Below are 16,846 nucleotides of genomic sequence, written 5' to 3'. Positions count from 1 at the left end.
GCTTAAACTAAACTTAAACTAAAGGCTACTAAATTACTATAGCTAAAACTAAAATAAAATGTAATTAAATCTCTCTCTCTATATAAAAATGAGTGTGTGTGTGATGAATATATATATATATATATAACTGATACTGTATATAACTAATGAAAAGGACAAAAGCACTTAACAAAATGTCTAAAAACTAAGATTAAAACAGATATAAAATTAATAAATACTGTAAAATAGTAACACTGGGTCATTCTTAGAAGTTGGTGCACTTTGAGCTTTGGGAAAAAATGAAGCCTAGCTTTGTAGGAGTCAATGTTTCATCACAAAAAAGTTATGATACAAAAAATTTTAACATTTTTACCATCGTATACATTTCATGCTCAGTTACCTACCTTATTTCAGTTACTGCCAAGGCCACATTTATAATATTTTAAGGTTTTACCATTTATTTTTCTGAAATAGGTTTAAATGCTGCTTTGGGAACATAGGACAAAAATGTATTATATATATATATATATAATAAAAATGGTTAAATGAGTTATAAATAGATCAAATGAGTTTTAGGCTCAAAGCTGTGTGTAATAATTTTTTTTAATCTTTTCATATTTTTGAATAACCCGCATTATAAATGCCACAGTTTATAATGAGTGGAAAAGCATGCAACCGCAATGTCCCATGTGCATTCTTTTTTTTTTTTTATGAATTATTGGCATCATATAAGAAAACAGCATTTATAAAAAAAAAAAAAAAAGATTTAAGAAAAAGATATTTTGTTCTGTACATAAGCCATCAACAATGTACAGCACCATCAATTGCAAACCCTGAGATTAGATCAGTGTCTAGTAAGTAGATTGAGCTGCTGGTCTTTGGAAAAATAACAGAGAATGCTTAAAAATACATAGACTGTATGTGCTGCTCCTAATTCAGCAGGACACTACAGATGTTCTTTTTAAATTTATTCTGCCTTGGAATGAATCTAGAAGCTCAGCACGAATTGTATGTGCCAAACTGCATAAAAGGCAAAGGCTTTATCAGACTCTTATGGTCTTGTCTTACCAATGGTTGACACTTATCAATGTGGTGATTTAGACGTCACATTTCTATATTACAATGGGAAAAACTAGGACGGCAAAGAACATTTTCATATGCACACTAGAAGAAAAGTGATACTATTTAAACAGACATTCTACATTGTTCTCAAAGTTCATTAAACCACTAAAACCACCACATAGTCATTAAAAACCTTTAGCTGCATCAACATTAAAACTGAAGAAAATAAACTTATTATATTCTAAAAGATCATATGAAAATGTTTGTCTTTCAATAACAGCCAAACGGCATCGGTTCTCTGTTAATGGCCTTTGTTTTTATGGGGCGGCACCACAGAATTCATCACAATGTTAACGTTCATCGGCCACTCGAAACCATCCAGCATCTTTGCTATTGTTTCTCGAGGGACTCCGTGCTTGTTCCTCCTGTTGATTAAATTAATAGACAGGAAATTACCAGGATGACCAAGCTCTATTAGACTGCTATACAAAGCCTGTCATAAATTAAACAAATAAAAGAAAGTAACAATGTCTCTTAATCCTATTATAGTCAGCTCGTCTTATTCACGAGGATTTGAAAGATACTCACTGATCCTACACTATAAAACATTTTATCCACTTAAACACAACTGAATTCCGAACCTCTGTACCGTAAGCCAAAACCTGATCCAAAGTCAATAGTCTTTCTCATTCCGTGATTACAAAAAGTCCCTGTGTTCCTGACATGAGAATCAAAGCTATTACCAGACTTACTTTTCTAACTGGGCAGGATCATATTTCCAGCAGGTATCTGGCTCAAAAAAGTCCACTCTGTATCCATTCTTTAAAGCCTGTGTGAAATAAAGGAAAATAATAAAAATGTGTTACTAAAGAGAATCCTCTTTATGAGAAAGAGAATTACTAGCCAGAGAATCGTAATGTAATGTAATACAAGATATCTGGATTCAAACATATGGAAATGTTTTTGCATTTGCAAGAGGTTGGTTGCATTTCAGACAGTTTCCAGAGCCAGTTTAAAGCCTAATTTGTGTTTTACAAAAGTATTTTTCAGGCATTTCTGACAACAACTCACCAATTCAACATAAGGCTTCATCTCCCAGGCTTTAACATTTGTGTTGTCGATGATAACGGGTGAGCGGCCCTCCAACATCACCTGCTCAGCTTAGAAATGACAAAGACATAAATAAAAAATGTTTAAACTTCATGCTCTTTCTCAAAACATTAAATGCTCAAATTTGTAAAAATGCTCAAATTCTTAAAATTGTCTGAATAATTTCGTAAACAGACAAATCTTACAAAAATGTCCTCGCCCCCCAAAAAATCAATTATATTTTAGATGAGAAAACTAAGGCTATAATAGGATTTTTTTTAGGTTTTTTTTTTTGCATTGTAACATTATTTTCATGACAATTAAGCTATTTAAATATAGAAATATAAATTCCTGCCTTTTCATAATTCATATGGCATTATATGTATTTGTATATCATTAATGTTTGATAAAAAATAAAAACATTTATTCAATCTTTTTTTAATCTTTGTTTTACAGTAATACCGTAAAAATGACTGTATTGCAGCCACTGAAAAAGAATTACAAAAATAATAGTCCTAAAACTGATTTAATTTAATTTACTTCATCTAGTTTATTAAAACTTTATTTATGTATTTATTTTGGGCTGAAATATGACCTGGACATATTTTCATAAAAGTTGATAAATTAATGTTAAAGGGTGGTTGATTATGATTTCACTTTTCTAACTTTAGTTAGTGTGTAATGTTGCTGTTTGTGCATAAACAACAAATGCAAAGTTAAAACATTAAAAGTTCAAAGCAAAGGAAGATAATTTGCTTTTTAAGAAATACAACAAACGGCTGGTAGGGAGTACACAAGCTTCCTACCGGGTTAGGGACATCACTAACCCTAGAATGTACATAAACCCCGCCCCCGGGAACGCGATGTGTAGATTATCACGACAGAATATAATCAATGACTAGAAGATAACTCCACATCAGCTGCTTAAATTCATCAACCAACCATTTCAGAAATGTCCTGTTGCAATCTACATGTCGTCACTTCTTCTTGAGTCTCTCCATCTTTATCTGACTCCAGTTTGAACATAAAAGGCTAAAAGTTTTTGAAATTTTCAGTGCATGTCTGTGCGAGGTAATCAAAGCTCCGCCCTCTGTGCCGGGAGCAGCAGCTCATTTGCATTGAAAGGGACACACACAAAAACGCTGCGTTTTTGCTCACCCTCAAAAAAGTGACAATTTTAACATGCTATATAAAAATATCTGTGGGGTACTTTCAGCTAAAACTTCACATACACACTCTGGGGACATCAAAGACTAATTTTAGAGAGTCGCGTGGTTATGACGCAATCGTTAGCCTATTCTTACAAAAAATGGTTTCTACGGGGCCATAACGTAAGATACAAAGTAATGGAGCCTTTTATACATTGTTGTGTTTCTTTAGAAATAAACAATGGACAAATGAAGTCTTTGGACGCCTCAGATGTAAGGTTATTCGCTGTCAAAGTGATGCCAAAATGAATGGGAGTCAATGGAATGCTAACAGCAGGTGAAGTTCTGCTAATGGCGGCCCCCAGGGAGGCTTCAGTTTCCGGCTGATGGATTACCCCCTTGATTATACCACCCCTTTAAATAAACATGTAATATAATCACATGATGAAAAAAACCTTCACCATACCTAGAGATTGGTATGGTGTTATTTCAGTTAGGCTAATAGCTGGTTTGATTTGCATTGAGAGATGCTCTTATGGAAAGTGCCCCATGCCAATCTCTAGGTATGGTGAAGGGAATGTGATGATGTGGGGTTATTTTAATTCCAAAGGCCAAGGGAACTTTATCAGGATGCATAGTATCCTGGATCCATGAAATAACTGGCCTTTAAAAATAAAAACCTGCCTGCCTCTAAGGGAATTTAACATAGGGGTGTCCTGACTTATGCAACCTGTATTTTAAGGAAGAACATTTATTTATTTACGATACATTATTCATTCACAAAGAAAATTAGTGTCCTTAAAGGTTGGATTTTTCCTCATTTAAATTAAGGCATTAAGATCAATTTACAAAAAAAATTTTTAATTCCTCTTTTTAGTCAACTTAAGCATGGGTGTGTTCACTTATGCTAGGCACTGTATATATATATATATATATATATATATATATATATATATATATGATTGAAGCATTTTCAACCTACAACTTAATACTTTTAGTGTCCAGCGTATAAAGAGATGTAACATATAGGCTTTCCTCACCTCTCTTCTGATTCCAGTCGTGTGCGTCCCCAAGCAGAGCAGAATCAAACACATATCTGTTGTCTTGGAAAAAGTAGTCATCTGTGCTCAATATTACTCCATTGTGACCAGTGGACAGGAGCTCTCTAAAAGACATGCAGTGTTACATTAAAAAAACAGTTCTCTGCGTACCTAAACCAATCAAAACATATGTTACAATGTTAGCAGAACTTAAATCAATACAAGTATTATTTGTAATACGTCTTTAGTATTTAATCAAACATTTGGCCACTGATTTGGTGTAGAAAAAAAAAACAATGAGGTATTTTCTCTACATATTTAGTTTTACTCACCTGCCCAAAGTGGATTTACCAGATCCTGGGACTCCCCTCAACAAAATGAGCTCCAAATGTTGATATTGGGCTTTTTCATGATCGTGCTGCCAGTGTGATAACGGTGTTTCATATTCCTCAGAAAATGTATGATCCTCCTGTGACTGGAAACTGCTACGTTCATGGCATCTGTTTGAAGGTAATGGTGGCCCATCCCATGGGCCCCAGCTGTTATTTTTGTTGTTCGTATGAAGACTGTGGAAGTTCTCCTGAGGTCTCATGTCTGGAGGATACATGCTTGGACCTCCAGAGGTTGGGGGAGGTAAGAACTGAATCCTTGGGTCTGGAGGAAGCCATGGTGGCGGAGGCGGATACCGTGACTCTGGATGTCCTCTTCCACCAAAGTCATCCGTATTCCATTGTAAGCGAGGTCTCCATCTCTTTGGGTCTTTTTGGTTGCGTTCATGTGGATCCGGGTAGGGTCTGTAGGCTCTGCCGTGATCAGTTATGACAACAGGACAGTCCTTCCTGTTTGGTAGGTTGCTTTCGGGCTTCCAGGATGAATGGAGGCCATGCTCTTCAACCGATTTGGTGTCGCCATCGACCTTATCTACTTCCTCAAGCTCTTTGTAAAATTCACAAAGCTCCTGCTCGATACAAGGTTCAGGGCGACACGCAGGCCCAATAAATGCAGTACTAGTGACACCTAACCTTCTAATGACACGGTTTCTGTCTGTTTGGCTTGTACTCTCAATGGAACATGTGTTAACTTCATTCACATTAGCATTTGTTTGCATTTGTGTTGAAGGATCCAGTTTCCCCCCATCTGGATTGACATCCTTTTGCGTTTTGAAATGGTAAGGTAAATAAGCAAATTCAGTGTGGTTAATCGTCTGATTATTGGATGATTTAGACAATGGAGTCACTCTGACAACATCTGAGTGAATTTGAGTTGTTGTTTTATATAGTTCCTCTACATTTCCACCATTAGGTGGAGAAGTAGATTTACTGGTGTTCACATCTGGCATCTGTTGAGAATAATACAACTGAATAAAGACTTTTAAAAAATCACATGGTATGGCAATATTGTGTGCATTTAACGTTATAGATTCATTGATTACAAAGATTAACAAATCAAAGCAGGTCAACCTTTTAAGCATCAGATGACAGATTAGTCATAACATAATGTATAGACGTTTATATATGTCTGCTTGACAACCATCTTTTACTATTTAACGTAAAACAATACGTTACAGAAGCATTTTCGATAGTCAGGTTCATGTTTCAATGACTATCATAGTCATGACTATTCTACGAATGATCTTTTCTGAAATCGATAAAATTGTGCTGAAAAGCTTTAAAGTTACCTGAAGTGTGGAAAAACTTGTAAGCACAAAGGTTAATTAAACGTTTTGTTTATCGACGTATATCTGATACAGTAGAGGGAAGCCAGCCGCCTAGATACACCCAACACCATTAACGGGAAATAAAAAGGTTTCAAAATAAAAGTCGCTTAAAAATAAAATAAAAATGATTTTAAATGTAACATGTATGTAAACATATATTGTACAGTTAAAAAGTCTGTTGTTACATTTATTAATCTTACCCCAAACTTTTCAACGGTACTGTAATATAGTGTATGTATAGTGTGATATAAAATAATATAATAGGCTATGGCTTATGTTGTAATTTATATTACTGTGCATGTTTCATTGTCGTAGGATTGGTTGGATATTGTCAACCAGAAGTAATTACAAATTTCCCTCAAACCTGAAGTGTGCTCCTCCAGTTTAACCACAAAATGTGTCAGTCACCACTTCCTCTTATTAAAGGGGTGGTAAAACTCGATTTCACTTTTCTAACTTTAGCTAGTGTGTAATGTTGCAGTTTGAGCATAAACAACATCTGCAAAGTTACAGCGCTCAAAGTTCAAATCAAAGGGAGTTATTTGCTTTTAAAAAATTCAATCTATAAGGACTACAGCAAACAGCCGGTTTTGGACTATACGACATTCATCCGGGGTTGCTGACGTCAGCAAATCCAATGATTTACATAAACCCCTCCTCCGAGAATACTTAATAAGCGGGGCGAGGCCATTTTATATTGCTGTTTTGGAGATGAGTTGTCGCAATGCCGTCGAAACGCTGCTGTTATTTTCATCCCGGTTGCAGGTCCACTTTGTTCAGCCTTCCTAGGAATGAGGGAGTTAGGGATCAATGGTTAAAATTTATTTTTAACTCGGTCCCTCATAATTATGACCCAAATCTCGCTCTCTGTGCTGCACATGTTACGGAGGAAAGCTTTCACAATCTTCGCGAGCTCAATACATGATTCGCACAACGGCTTGTTCTGAAAGATGGAGCAGTTCCAACTTTAAAAACAGAAGCTTTTGTTTACGGGCCACAACCTGTAAGTATGATTTATTTTTCATCGATGTGTTTTTCTGTAATAGTTCGTATTGCAATGTTAATTGTACGTTGTAGCAAGGAAGTAAACAAATGACAACGCTGTTTGGTTCTTCTGGTTTGTTAAATGCTCATTTATACTTAACGTTATCTGACAAACACCTAACGTTACAAACTTTTTTTTAATCTCAACAGCGAACTTGGAATTAGTGTAAATTATTCTTTGATTAGAGCTTTTATGTTTATCTACATGCGTGTTTATCTACAGGCATGTTAAACATGGTTCTGTGTTTGATTTGGCAGCCGATGTTTATTGTTCGTTTTGGGTTAATAGTTCTGTCGACAGATATTTGTCTACAATCGTTCTAAAAATACAAAAGTAACGGTGTGATACAGTCAGAAACGATCACTATAGATCAGCAGTCTTTACTCAAAAAAATCCCTTTGAGGACTGTAGTATAATTTGTTAGAACAATTATATGAAATTCTTTTTTATGAAGCTTATTTTTTGTAATTCTATAATAATTAGTACAATTAAATAACAGCGTATCTAAAAAGTAATGAGAGAACAACAAAAAACAAACCTTTCTGAAACGTTGTTTAACAGCCGTTCTTGAACAGGTTCTGCTCGATCATCTTCACTAACGTTTCCCCGGGTCCGATTGGTTTTATTGATGCCATTGTTTATAATACAGCAAAGCACAAACTACCGGTAAAGGTACGGGGCGTGACGTTTCCGGAAAACGTGCACTAGACGGTTAGCGAATCACAACACACTGGGCCAGCTAACCAATCTGAGCCCATTGCGTAGTTTTGAGGGACTGGCTTCATAGAACCAGGAAATCATCAGACCGTTTTTACAAGGAGGGGCAGAGCAGTGTAGAATAAAGGTAAAATATATGAAAAATAATGCAATTTTAAAAAAAACGAAGCATGAACACATGTTACAGTGCACAATCACAATCAAGCCTTCGAAAAAATGCGTTTTACCACCCCTTTAAGAAATGTGAAGTTCCGAGTCTACAGAGCTAGCACTTTTTGCAGCCTACTTATTTAATTAATTATTGCCAAAACCATATTTTGTTTTGAAGGATGACCTATACAAAATACACATAAGGAAGTAGAAGATCCTCCTGTAGACTGCTGGTAAACCGCTGGAACTAAACTAAAACTTCATTTTGAGTAAGTTAAGTCATTTCTTAAAGTCGCATTGTAGTCAATCATTTTATCCCCTAAAACTCATCTTTGATCACCAAAATTACACATAAACGTTTTTCCTTGATAATAAATGTCTTCAGGCCATAAAATAGCTTGAATGTAACACGTCGCCTAATTTAGTACGCGGTTCTATGAAAGTGCAAACTGGCCCCGTCTACTCACTCACACCAACTCCCTGATCGCACGTTGATGTGATTGGTTACAAGTTAGTTTGTGACGTCTGAAACATCAGCAATAAGCTTTAAGCTGTTTGGAGTTAATAAGGCTATACTGTGGTATAATTCCAAACGCATGATAAAATATGATATTTTATTTTTTTTATTCCTTTTTTAATAATGTTTTAAATAACAAAAGGTGGAAATACCCATATTTGCTACACTGAATATATATACATAAAGACATTTTGCTAAACTTAAACTTCTCAAATTCACCTACATTTTTTTTTATAACCACCAAAGCGACCATCAAGGAACTGAGTTTTCCTAAAATCCCCAACTAAGCTCACAACAGGAAAGGTTTGGCACTGTACATCAGGCACATAAGTAAACATATGTGGTAATATGTGGGTTTTAACTGAAATCCCCTGTAAACATTTGAGGCAGCTTGGTAGGAGTAATTCAGAGTAGCTTTTGAGAATGTTTTCACTACATAAATGTCATCTCACTTCCAAAAGCATTTAGCCATAGACAGGGTCTGATGGAAAAGAGAATAAAAACGTGTGTCCATGAAGGGACTTGTTTTCATGTTTATTAGTCATGACAGAGACAAATAATCCTCTTTGGATTGCAATTTGTGATTACAAGCATATTGTTCTTCTTTTTATTTTATATTCATGAAATGATATTAGGTAGTGTACATGTTTTTTGTTTGTTTTTTGCTGATTTTACAGTCAGATCACTTCAATTTACGTACTACTTCTTATCATTCACTTTAATTAATTTTAATATCCATTATTTATTGTTTATTCACTGTATTAATTTACTAATGCATTCTCTGTAAACATAGCCTAGAAAGAAATCTGTTCATTAACACTTATGTGACAAATTCATACTAATAACTCACCTTGAACATTTCTGTTTATTTTTTTTAACAGTGGTATTGTATAGGGCATAACACATTTACAGTTTTTAGTTCAATCAATATAGCCTATATTTCACTTTCTTTGCTTCCCATTGGATGCATATAAAGAATCACACAGAATTTAATTTTACCAAAATATCCCAGACACGATTCCAGAATCATGGTCTATAAATAAATGAGAAAATAATGGAGACTTTCTACTGATTTACCAGCTCAGTAGTTGAAAACACAGAAAAAGGAATGCTTATTTTCACAGCAGTTGATAACAATTGACAGTTTATGGCACATCCACTTTGTAAGTGCTCAACAGTTGAGTATAGAGTTGGCCCTCATGATGCGCATGACTTTCCGTGAGCTGTAACTGTATTCAAACTGAATATGGTCATGGTAGAAGTACAAATATCCTGTTAAAAAAGCGAAACAACAATTATTTTCATTAAGTCATTAATGCCTTGGAGAATCAGTTCAAATACATTAGCTGAAACAATAGTTATGATACCAAAATGATAAGCAGCGGCATCCACTTCATCTCCAATTCCGGGAAAGTCTTCCTCAATGGATCGTGGGTATTCACTATCCATGGTGCCTGTCTGCTCATCATAACTGGAGAAGAGATGCAGCTTACATTAGCTTTTTACATTAGCATCTTATTGACTATTTGTTGTGTGTGTGGGGGGGGGGGGGGTCCTCAGAATATTGTAACATACCTCCAGTATTCCTCGTCTACAAAAAGTAGAGTCTTGCCCGTATCTCGGATGTTTACAGCTGCATCTATTTTGCGGACGGTCTTCGGGAGACCCAGTTTGTGGATGTATTTTGGATAGCCGTCAACAAGATTGTAACCATTGAGAGCCCACATTTTGATACCTGTAATATTTTGATATCATAAAAACATTAATATGAGTTTGTTAAATCTAACTCAAAAATGCATCTGCAAGTGTGGCAGTGTTGTTATTGTTCATTTAAAAAATGGCTAAAACTATTAAAAATGGTTTCTGTTAATTGAAATAAAAGCTGAAATCAAATAAAATATAGATATTAGATGTAAAACCTATACAAAATGTTGCCTTGAAGTACTGAAATTACTAAAACTGAACAAAAAATGACTAAAAACAAACTTAAATTAAAATAAAAAGTGATACTATACTGACTATAAAAATCTAATCTAATTTAAAATATTAATAAATACTATAATAGTATTTGATAAATAAGTGTTGTAAAGAAAACATTCACGATAAGTTGAGCAAAATAAAGATAAAATAACATAATCAATTTGACATTTGAATCTCAAAACTAACCACTGAATATGATGACAATATCTTTCTCTGGGTTCTCATAGGCAGCATCTACTTTGTTTGGTATTTCAGGCCAGGTACTTTTAATGAGGGTTTGTTCAGGCTCAGGCATTTGTGTATGTAGCCTCCAGTAAAACCTGCCAACAAAAATATTATCAGGAAACCTATGAGGTTATATAACACATTATACAAGAGTTTTAAAATTCTGCAAGTGCAGCCAGGGACAGTTTTATCAAAACAATGAACTGTGGACTATTTTTGCACCTGTCTTTGAAAATGATTGTCTCTCCACGGAGTTCAGTGACGGCATCAAAACTCAGTTCAGGGTCACACTTGCTTGGAGCGTCGGGTTTGGGCTTGACCCTTCCATGGTTTGGGTTTTCACCTTTGATTAACCCAAAAATAGGTAGAATCAGGACTATGAAGACTTCTAGAAAAATCTATTGGTCGAAATGATATATTACTCACCATAGAGAGACTGGATTCCCTTAATGTCATCCTCAGAGAGCGGGTAACCCTTGCCGTAGGAGTACACCGGGTACATCAGTGACCCAGGGTCAGAGGAATGGGCCATACCGAGAGCATGACCAAACTCATGGGCAGCGACCAAGAAGAGATTAAATGCTGCAAAGAACATAGTGAAGATTATATGATTAGAAATCAAGATGTTTTATATACACTACTGTTCAAAAGTACAGCACAACTGTTTTCAACATTGATAATAATGCTTCATGAGCATCAAATCATCATATTAGAATGATTTCTGAAGGATCACATGACACTGAAGACTTGAGTAATGATGCTGAAAATTCAGCTTTGCCATCAAAGGAATAAAATAAATTTTAAAATATATTAAAATAGAAAATGTAATAATATTTCACTGTTTCTACTGTATTTTTGATCAAATAAATGCAGCATTGTTGAGCATAACAGACATTTAAAACATCGTACCGACCCCAAACTTTTGAAAGGTGGTGTAGCTACTGCATAAATGTGGTATTTGTACCATGAAAGTCTTTGGTCCATGTTTCGTCCTCATCAAAGTGTGTATCACCGCCAATGCCATTTCCAGGGGGGTAAGCATGAGCAAGAAGCCCCTCTGGCCCATCAAACGGGTTGAAATCTCCATGTTCTGTCATTTGCATTCAAAAAAAGAATGGAAATTGATAGAAATTTAAAAAAAAAACAGGAAGAAATAGCCTTCATTTAATTCCCACTTCAATGAATAATAATAATGGGGGTAGGCCTACCTCTTGCTCCAAAGCTGATCATGATGTCAGCATTTCCCTCATACAGTTTCTTAAACCTCAGTGGAGTCACCCTGCTCCAGACATTTAAAGCATTTCGGACGGCTCTGTCCACATCCGCCTTCTTCATGTCAGGAGTGTAATTCAGAATCCTAAAGGTGAATAAAACACATATTTTGAAAATAAAACGTCCTCCTTTTTTATCATATTCAATTATTTAAATGTACAAACACAAACCTGAAGGTCACATCTGTGGTTTTCCATTTGAGGTTATTTGGAAAGTGATTATATTCGGCCACATCTGGAACTCCGCAGCGAGCCATTTCCATTAGCTCCAAAGTGTCGTCGTCCAGCTTTCCCGTAACGTCCAACCTAAAAAACTCTTGCATCTCTTGAATTTTCTTGTGCATGACATCGGATGTTTTTCCTTCTCCACGTAGACCAGCTGGCATGCCATAGTACCTTCGAAGATATTTCTAAAAATAAAAATTAATACAATTTAAAGAATAGAAAATTAAGAAGCAAAGATTTATCCCACAGAAAAATGCTCGCCATACCTCAGCTAATAACACCTCGTCTTTCTCCTCACTTGAAATAGGTTTTGCTAAAGCGTGTGCAGCGATCACCAGCAATACCACAGCCGTGAGCTCCATGTTGACCGGATGATGTTCTGCTCGGTCTGCGGGGTTCTTTATAGTGCTCTCTCCTGTCAAAATTGTTTGTGATTCATGTAAAAAGTACCTTGGCCAATCCGCCACTTCCTCTAGCCGCACAGCCAGCAGAATGTGGTTAAAAACTGCTTTTAGGACACCTGAGTGAGCAATGATATCACTGCCCCGGTGCTACTTTTAGCTTGAAGCGATTTGTTGACTCATTTTGGTGTAGGACATGAGTAATGAAAGGTTATGAAGTCATGTTAGTGCTTCTTGTTTTGATAGTTTTTTGTGATTTTAGGGTTTCAGAAGCCCCAATAGTACATACCTCTCAGACTTTATTTAAAAAATACAGAAGAAATCTATTTTAAGGCCTAAATGATGGCAATTATTATGCCAACTTCATTTCAAGATTAGACTACTATTAATATTTCCAGACTGCTGGAAAGGAATATGAATCATAGCCATTCAGTTTTGACTAAGACCTGGCATATGACTTCAAAACCTGTACAGATGATAAGACAGAGTAAGTTTAGTAGCTAATATAGAGCCTAAAGACACCAAAGGATGTAGTCTACATCTTTCACTACACAATTCCCAATAAATTAAATTAATCAAAAGCGACATTAAAGACATGTATAAAGTTTCCAAAATATTTATTTTTCAAAATAAATACTGATCTTATATCAATCAAAGAACACAATATATCAGTTTCCACAAAAGTACACTGTAAAAAAATGTTTTAAAGTTGCTGCCTTAAATTTTTAAGTATAATAAACTTGGATGTTTAAGTCATTTCAACTTGAATTACATTAAAATGACTTTAAAAAAAAAATGAATCTTGAAAACATGTCATAACCATGTAATAAGATTTATTTCGCAGTGTATTAATAAGCAGCATAACATTAATAATACTAATAATTGTTTCTTGAGCATCAAATCATCAGAATGATTTCTGTAAGGATCATGTGACACTGAAGAATGGAGTAATGATGCTAAAAAATCAGCTTTGCCATCATAGCAATAAATGACATTTTAAAATATATTCAAATATATTTCTATAGAAAACAGTTATTTTAAATTGTTATAACATTTCACTGCTTTTATTGTATATTTTATAAAATAAATGTTGACTTGGTGAGCATAAGAGACTTCTTTCAAAAACATTTAAAAATCATACTGACCCCAAACTGAAAAACAAAATGCTCTGCATGTTTTGCACAGCTGTTAGGGGCTTTTTTCCAGCTTTGCAGCATCATCACATGAAAAACACTCAAACACTCATGTTGGTTGAACCCATTAAGCAAAGAAAGGACACTGCTGTGAATGACTGTTAATAATAGATTGACTATTTTTTTCATATTTCCATTTGTTTGTCTCTAATTTTGTTTTGAGAAAAAAATAGTATTAAGATATATTATTAAGTCCAAAGTTTCAACGAGCAAAATATTTCCAGGGCTGCGAGTGTAGGCATGTCCTGTTAATGGCAGCTGTCTCATATCACGCAGTATAATGGAGTGACAGAATTCTTGAAATGTGGCTTTACAAGCAGCAGACAAGTGTTTCTAAGTAACAACACTGATTTTACTTGAGGTTTGTTAAGAAAACCGCTGCTCAAAAGCACTTGGTACACTTGAGACATAATGAGGCGCAGAAAACAGTTTAACAGCACAATATACTTCATGTAGTTTTCGCGATTATAGGTGATTAGGCCGGTATGTAAAAATGAGCACTGCATGTGGGCATTTTATCATCTGATGTTTTGTCTGCCAGTTACGCAAGAGAACAATATCTTGGGCAACTCTGGAAACATAATATATATATATATATATATGTCATGCAATATATATATATATTACATTTGAGTGAAACCATTTGTCCAGATATTGTTTGGGATTTTCTTCAAAATGAGCAATTCAATCTTTTAGAAGACCATGATGTCTCAAATACTGTGCAAGGGAATTAATGAAAGGAAAATGATTATATAAATGTAAATGCAAGTACAAACTGACCAATTAAATCCTTAAATATGATGATGTTGTGATGATGAATATAACTACCTGATTTGGCCATTAAATATTTATTTTTTAAATAAAAAAAAATGTTTTTTATTGGTGTAGCCAACTCTAGTTAGGTTGATTCAGTCCTAAAATCCTATTTCTGACTTGATTACAAATCACAAAAGAATATATTGATTTTAAGGTTATTTCAGTGCCATAAATGATTCAAAATCTCATCTGTTTTAGATAGAAGCGAGCAGAGACATGTACAATAAAAACACTAAATAAGGAAAAAGCACGAAATGTGATGGCTGTAATTCATAACCTGGGGGCAAAACCTACAGGCTTTTCGACATTTCAACAAAGGAGATGCAATAAACTTTTCTGTAGATGATGGGCACCAACTAAATACAGGAGCTGAGATCAGATCCTTTAGTCAGAGGAAATACCCTCAAGTTGAAAAAGGTCTAAATTAATCTGTCCTCTCAATACTTATTGTGAAAGAATGCAGCATGACATGATGTTTATGAATAAATACGCTTTTCAAAATTAGCCATGAAAACGATGACATCCTTGGAACTGTTGAAAAGGGAGCAGGAGCAAAAATATAAATTCAGATATGCTGAATGAGTGTGAATCATGTCAGAATGAGGCCACGGGGAAATTCCCAGGTTTATAATGTGGATCATATCCCACATCTGCCGTGAAGATACAGTATATGAAGAAGGCGATGTCAGGACTCAGGAGAGCAGCTGGCAGTACTGAATAACTTGTGATTGGAGTGCCATTTATTAAACTGTTTGCTTTTCGATTCATCCTAAAAAAGCAATAAACACAAGAAGTGCCAGTAATAAAAAGTTTACAGGGTCGCTGTGATTTTGCCAAGCAAGACATGTTCCTGGATCAACATTCCTGTCCAAAAATTAAGTCCTAAACCTATCCGTATCTCTAAACAAAATCAGATGGAAATGATAGGTGAATAATACTAATGTAGATAGAAGCTCCTAACACTGGTTGTAAGCCATAAACTGTAAACCTGTCCCTTAAATCGGATTGGTTGATTTGAATGTTGTTCCAGGATGAACAAAGATGTTGATCCAGGAACATGTTGTACTTGGTGAAATCATGTTCACCATTTAGGGATGGAGTTGGGTATTTCACCAGCAAGGAACAGTGAATGAAAACGTCCTTGGGAGTGATGTTTTGCCTATCTGGGCTGGAAGCATGAGCCACCGCTCACTTGCCGATCGCAGGCTTCTGGAGGGATGTAGATTCGTATGATAGAGTGGAGGTAGGAGGGTGCAGAGCCCGTGGCTGTTCTGGGCAAGCACCAATGTCTTCAACTTGATGCGAGCCGCAACCTGAAGCCAGTGCAGAGAGATAAACAGACAATGGGCTCTTTTGGGCTCATTGAGACAAGACGTACCACTGCGTTTTGAATCATTTGCAGGGGTTTGATTGCACATGTTGGAAGTCCAGCCAGAAGAGCATTGCAATAGTCCAGCTTAAAAAACAAGGGCCTGTAAGTGTTGCATGCTCTGTAGGAAGGGCCTGATCTGATAATGTTGTGCAAAGCAAACCTGCATTGTCATGCTGTTTTTGCAATGTGATCCTTAAAGGTCAGCTGATCATCAAAGATTACCCCAAGATTCCTGTCTGAACTCCTGGATTATCGTTGAAGAACCTAGCCGGTAAACCGGTGCTGTACTGACCGAATGGCTTGGAAAAGGAGAAGCTTTGTCTTAGCTAGGTTAGGGGATGATGTTCTTTCATTCAAGATGTCCAAAAAATCTTTAGATTTCCATGGACCCCTAACATTCCCTTGCATCCCCTGGGGGTCACCAGGAAGACCCACTTTAAAGTTTAAGATTCACTAAGTTTAAAATTTGGTTTAAAATATTTAGTTTAATATTAGTTTATTTTTATAAAAATATATTTCACAAAACCCACACAAAATAATAACCAACTAGGCCTATTATTAAGTACAAAAAGTTAAACAAAATTGTAATTATTTAAACAAAAATGTTGTTATGATTTGTTTCCTACAATTGTTCTTGAAGGTACATTTTGCTCAACAAATGCAATCCCGTTTTTCATAAAAGTACAGTTGGCTCCTTAAATGAAAATATTTTTTTCATTAGAATTTTATTTTTTGAAATGCATGAAGCACGTTTATTATTCACTGTATTTTATTTATAAAATGATTTTTTTTCAATTAAATATATAAAAAACTATTAGTTGATCACGAAGCACAAGTTGTGTTATTTTCTGTGGAGTACAACAATTTCATGCTACAGATTTCATGTTAAATTCACATCA

At 35.2% G+C, this 16,846-nt stretch overlaps 2 protein-coding genes across 2 annotated transcripts; both read right to left on the bottom strand.

Annotated features, from left to right (window-relative positions):
* Window positions 1-564: 564 nt before the first annotated feature.
* n4bp2l2 (NEDD4 binding protein 2-like 2) lies at window positions 565-6,122 on the bottom strand. The gene is made up of 6 exons (XM_077208012.1): window positions 5,997-6,122; window positions 4,651-5,657; window positions 4,319-4,443; window positions 2,113-2,201; window positions 1,794-1,870; window positions 565-1,466 (listed from the first exon to the last, which is right to left on the bottom strand). Exons 2-6 carry the CDS (start codon window positions 5,655-5,657, stop codon window positions 1,343-1,345), a joined length of 1,422 nt encoding a protein of 473 aa, XP_077064127.1. The 5' UTR covers window positions 5,997-6,122; the 3' UTR covers window positions 565-1,342.
* Window positions 6,123-9,310: 3,188 nt separating this feature from the next.
* On the bottom strand, window positions 9,311-12,575 carry mmp13b (matrix metallopeptidase 13b). Its single transcript, XM_077208010.1, has 10 exons — window positions 12,432-12,575; window positions 12,112-12,350; window positions 11,878-12,026; window positions 11,634-11,759; window positions 11,096-11,251; window positions 10,892-11,012; window positions 10,631-10,764; window positions 10,040-10,199; window positions 9,832-9,935; window positions 9,311-9,736 (listed from the first exon to the last, which is right to left on the bottom strand). Exons 1-10 carry the CDS (start codon window positions 12,525-12,527, stop codon window positions 9,636-9,638), a joined length of 1,386 nt encoding a protein of 461 aa, XP_077064125.1. The 5' UTR covers window positions 12,528-12,575; the 3' UTR covers window positions 9,311-9,635.
* Between the last annotated feature and the right edge of the window lie 4,271 nt (window positions 12,576-16,846).

The sequence above is a fragment of the Siphateles boraxobius genome, unplaced genomic scaffold (assembly GCF_051911475.1).
Source record: "Siphateles boraxobius isolate OS27281-9 unplaced genomic scaffold, OSU_SipBor_1 6, whole genome shotgun sequence".
In the NCBI taxonomy this organism is placed as follows: Eukaryota; Metazoa; Chordata; class Actinopteri; order Cypriniformes; family Leuciscidae; genus Siphateles; species Siphateles boraxobius.
The sequence above is the reverse complement of the archived record's forward strand: the minus strand, read 5'-3'. Positions and strand labels throughout refer to the sequence as shown.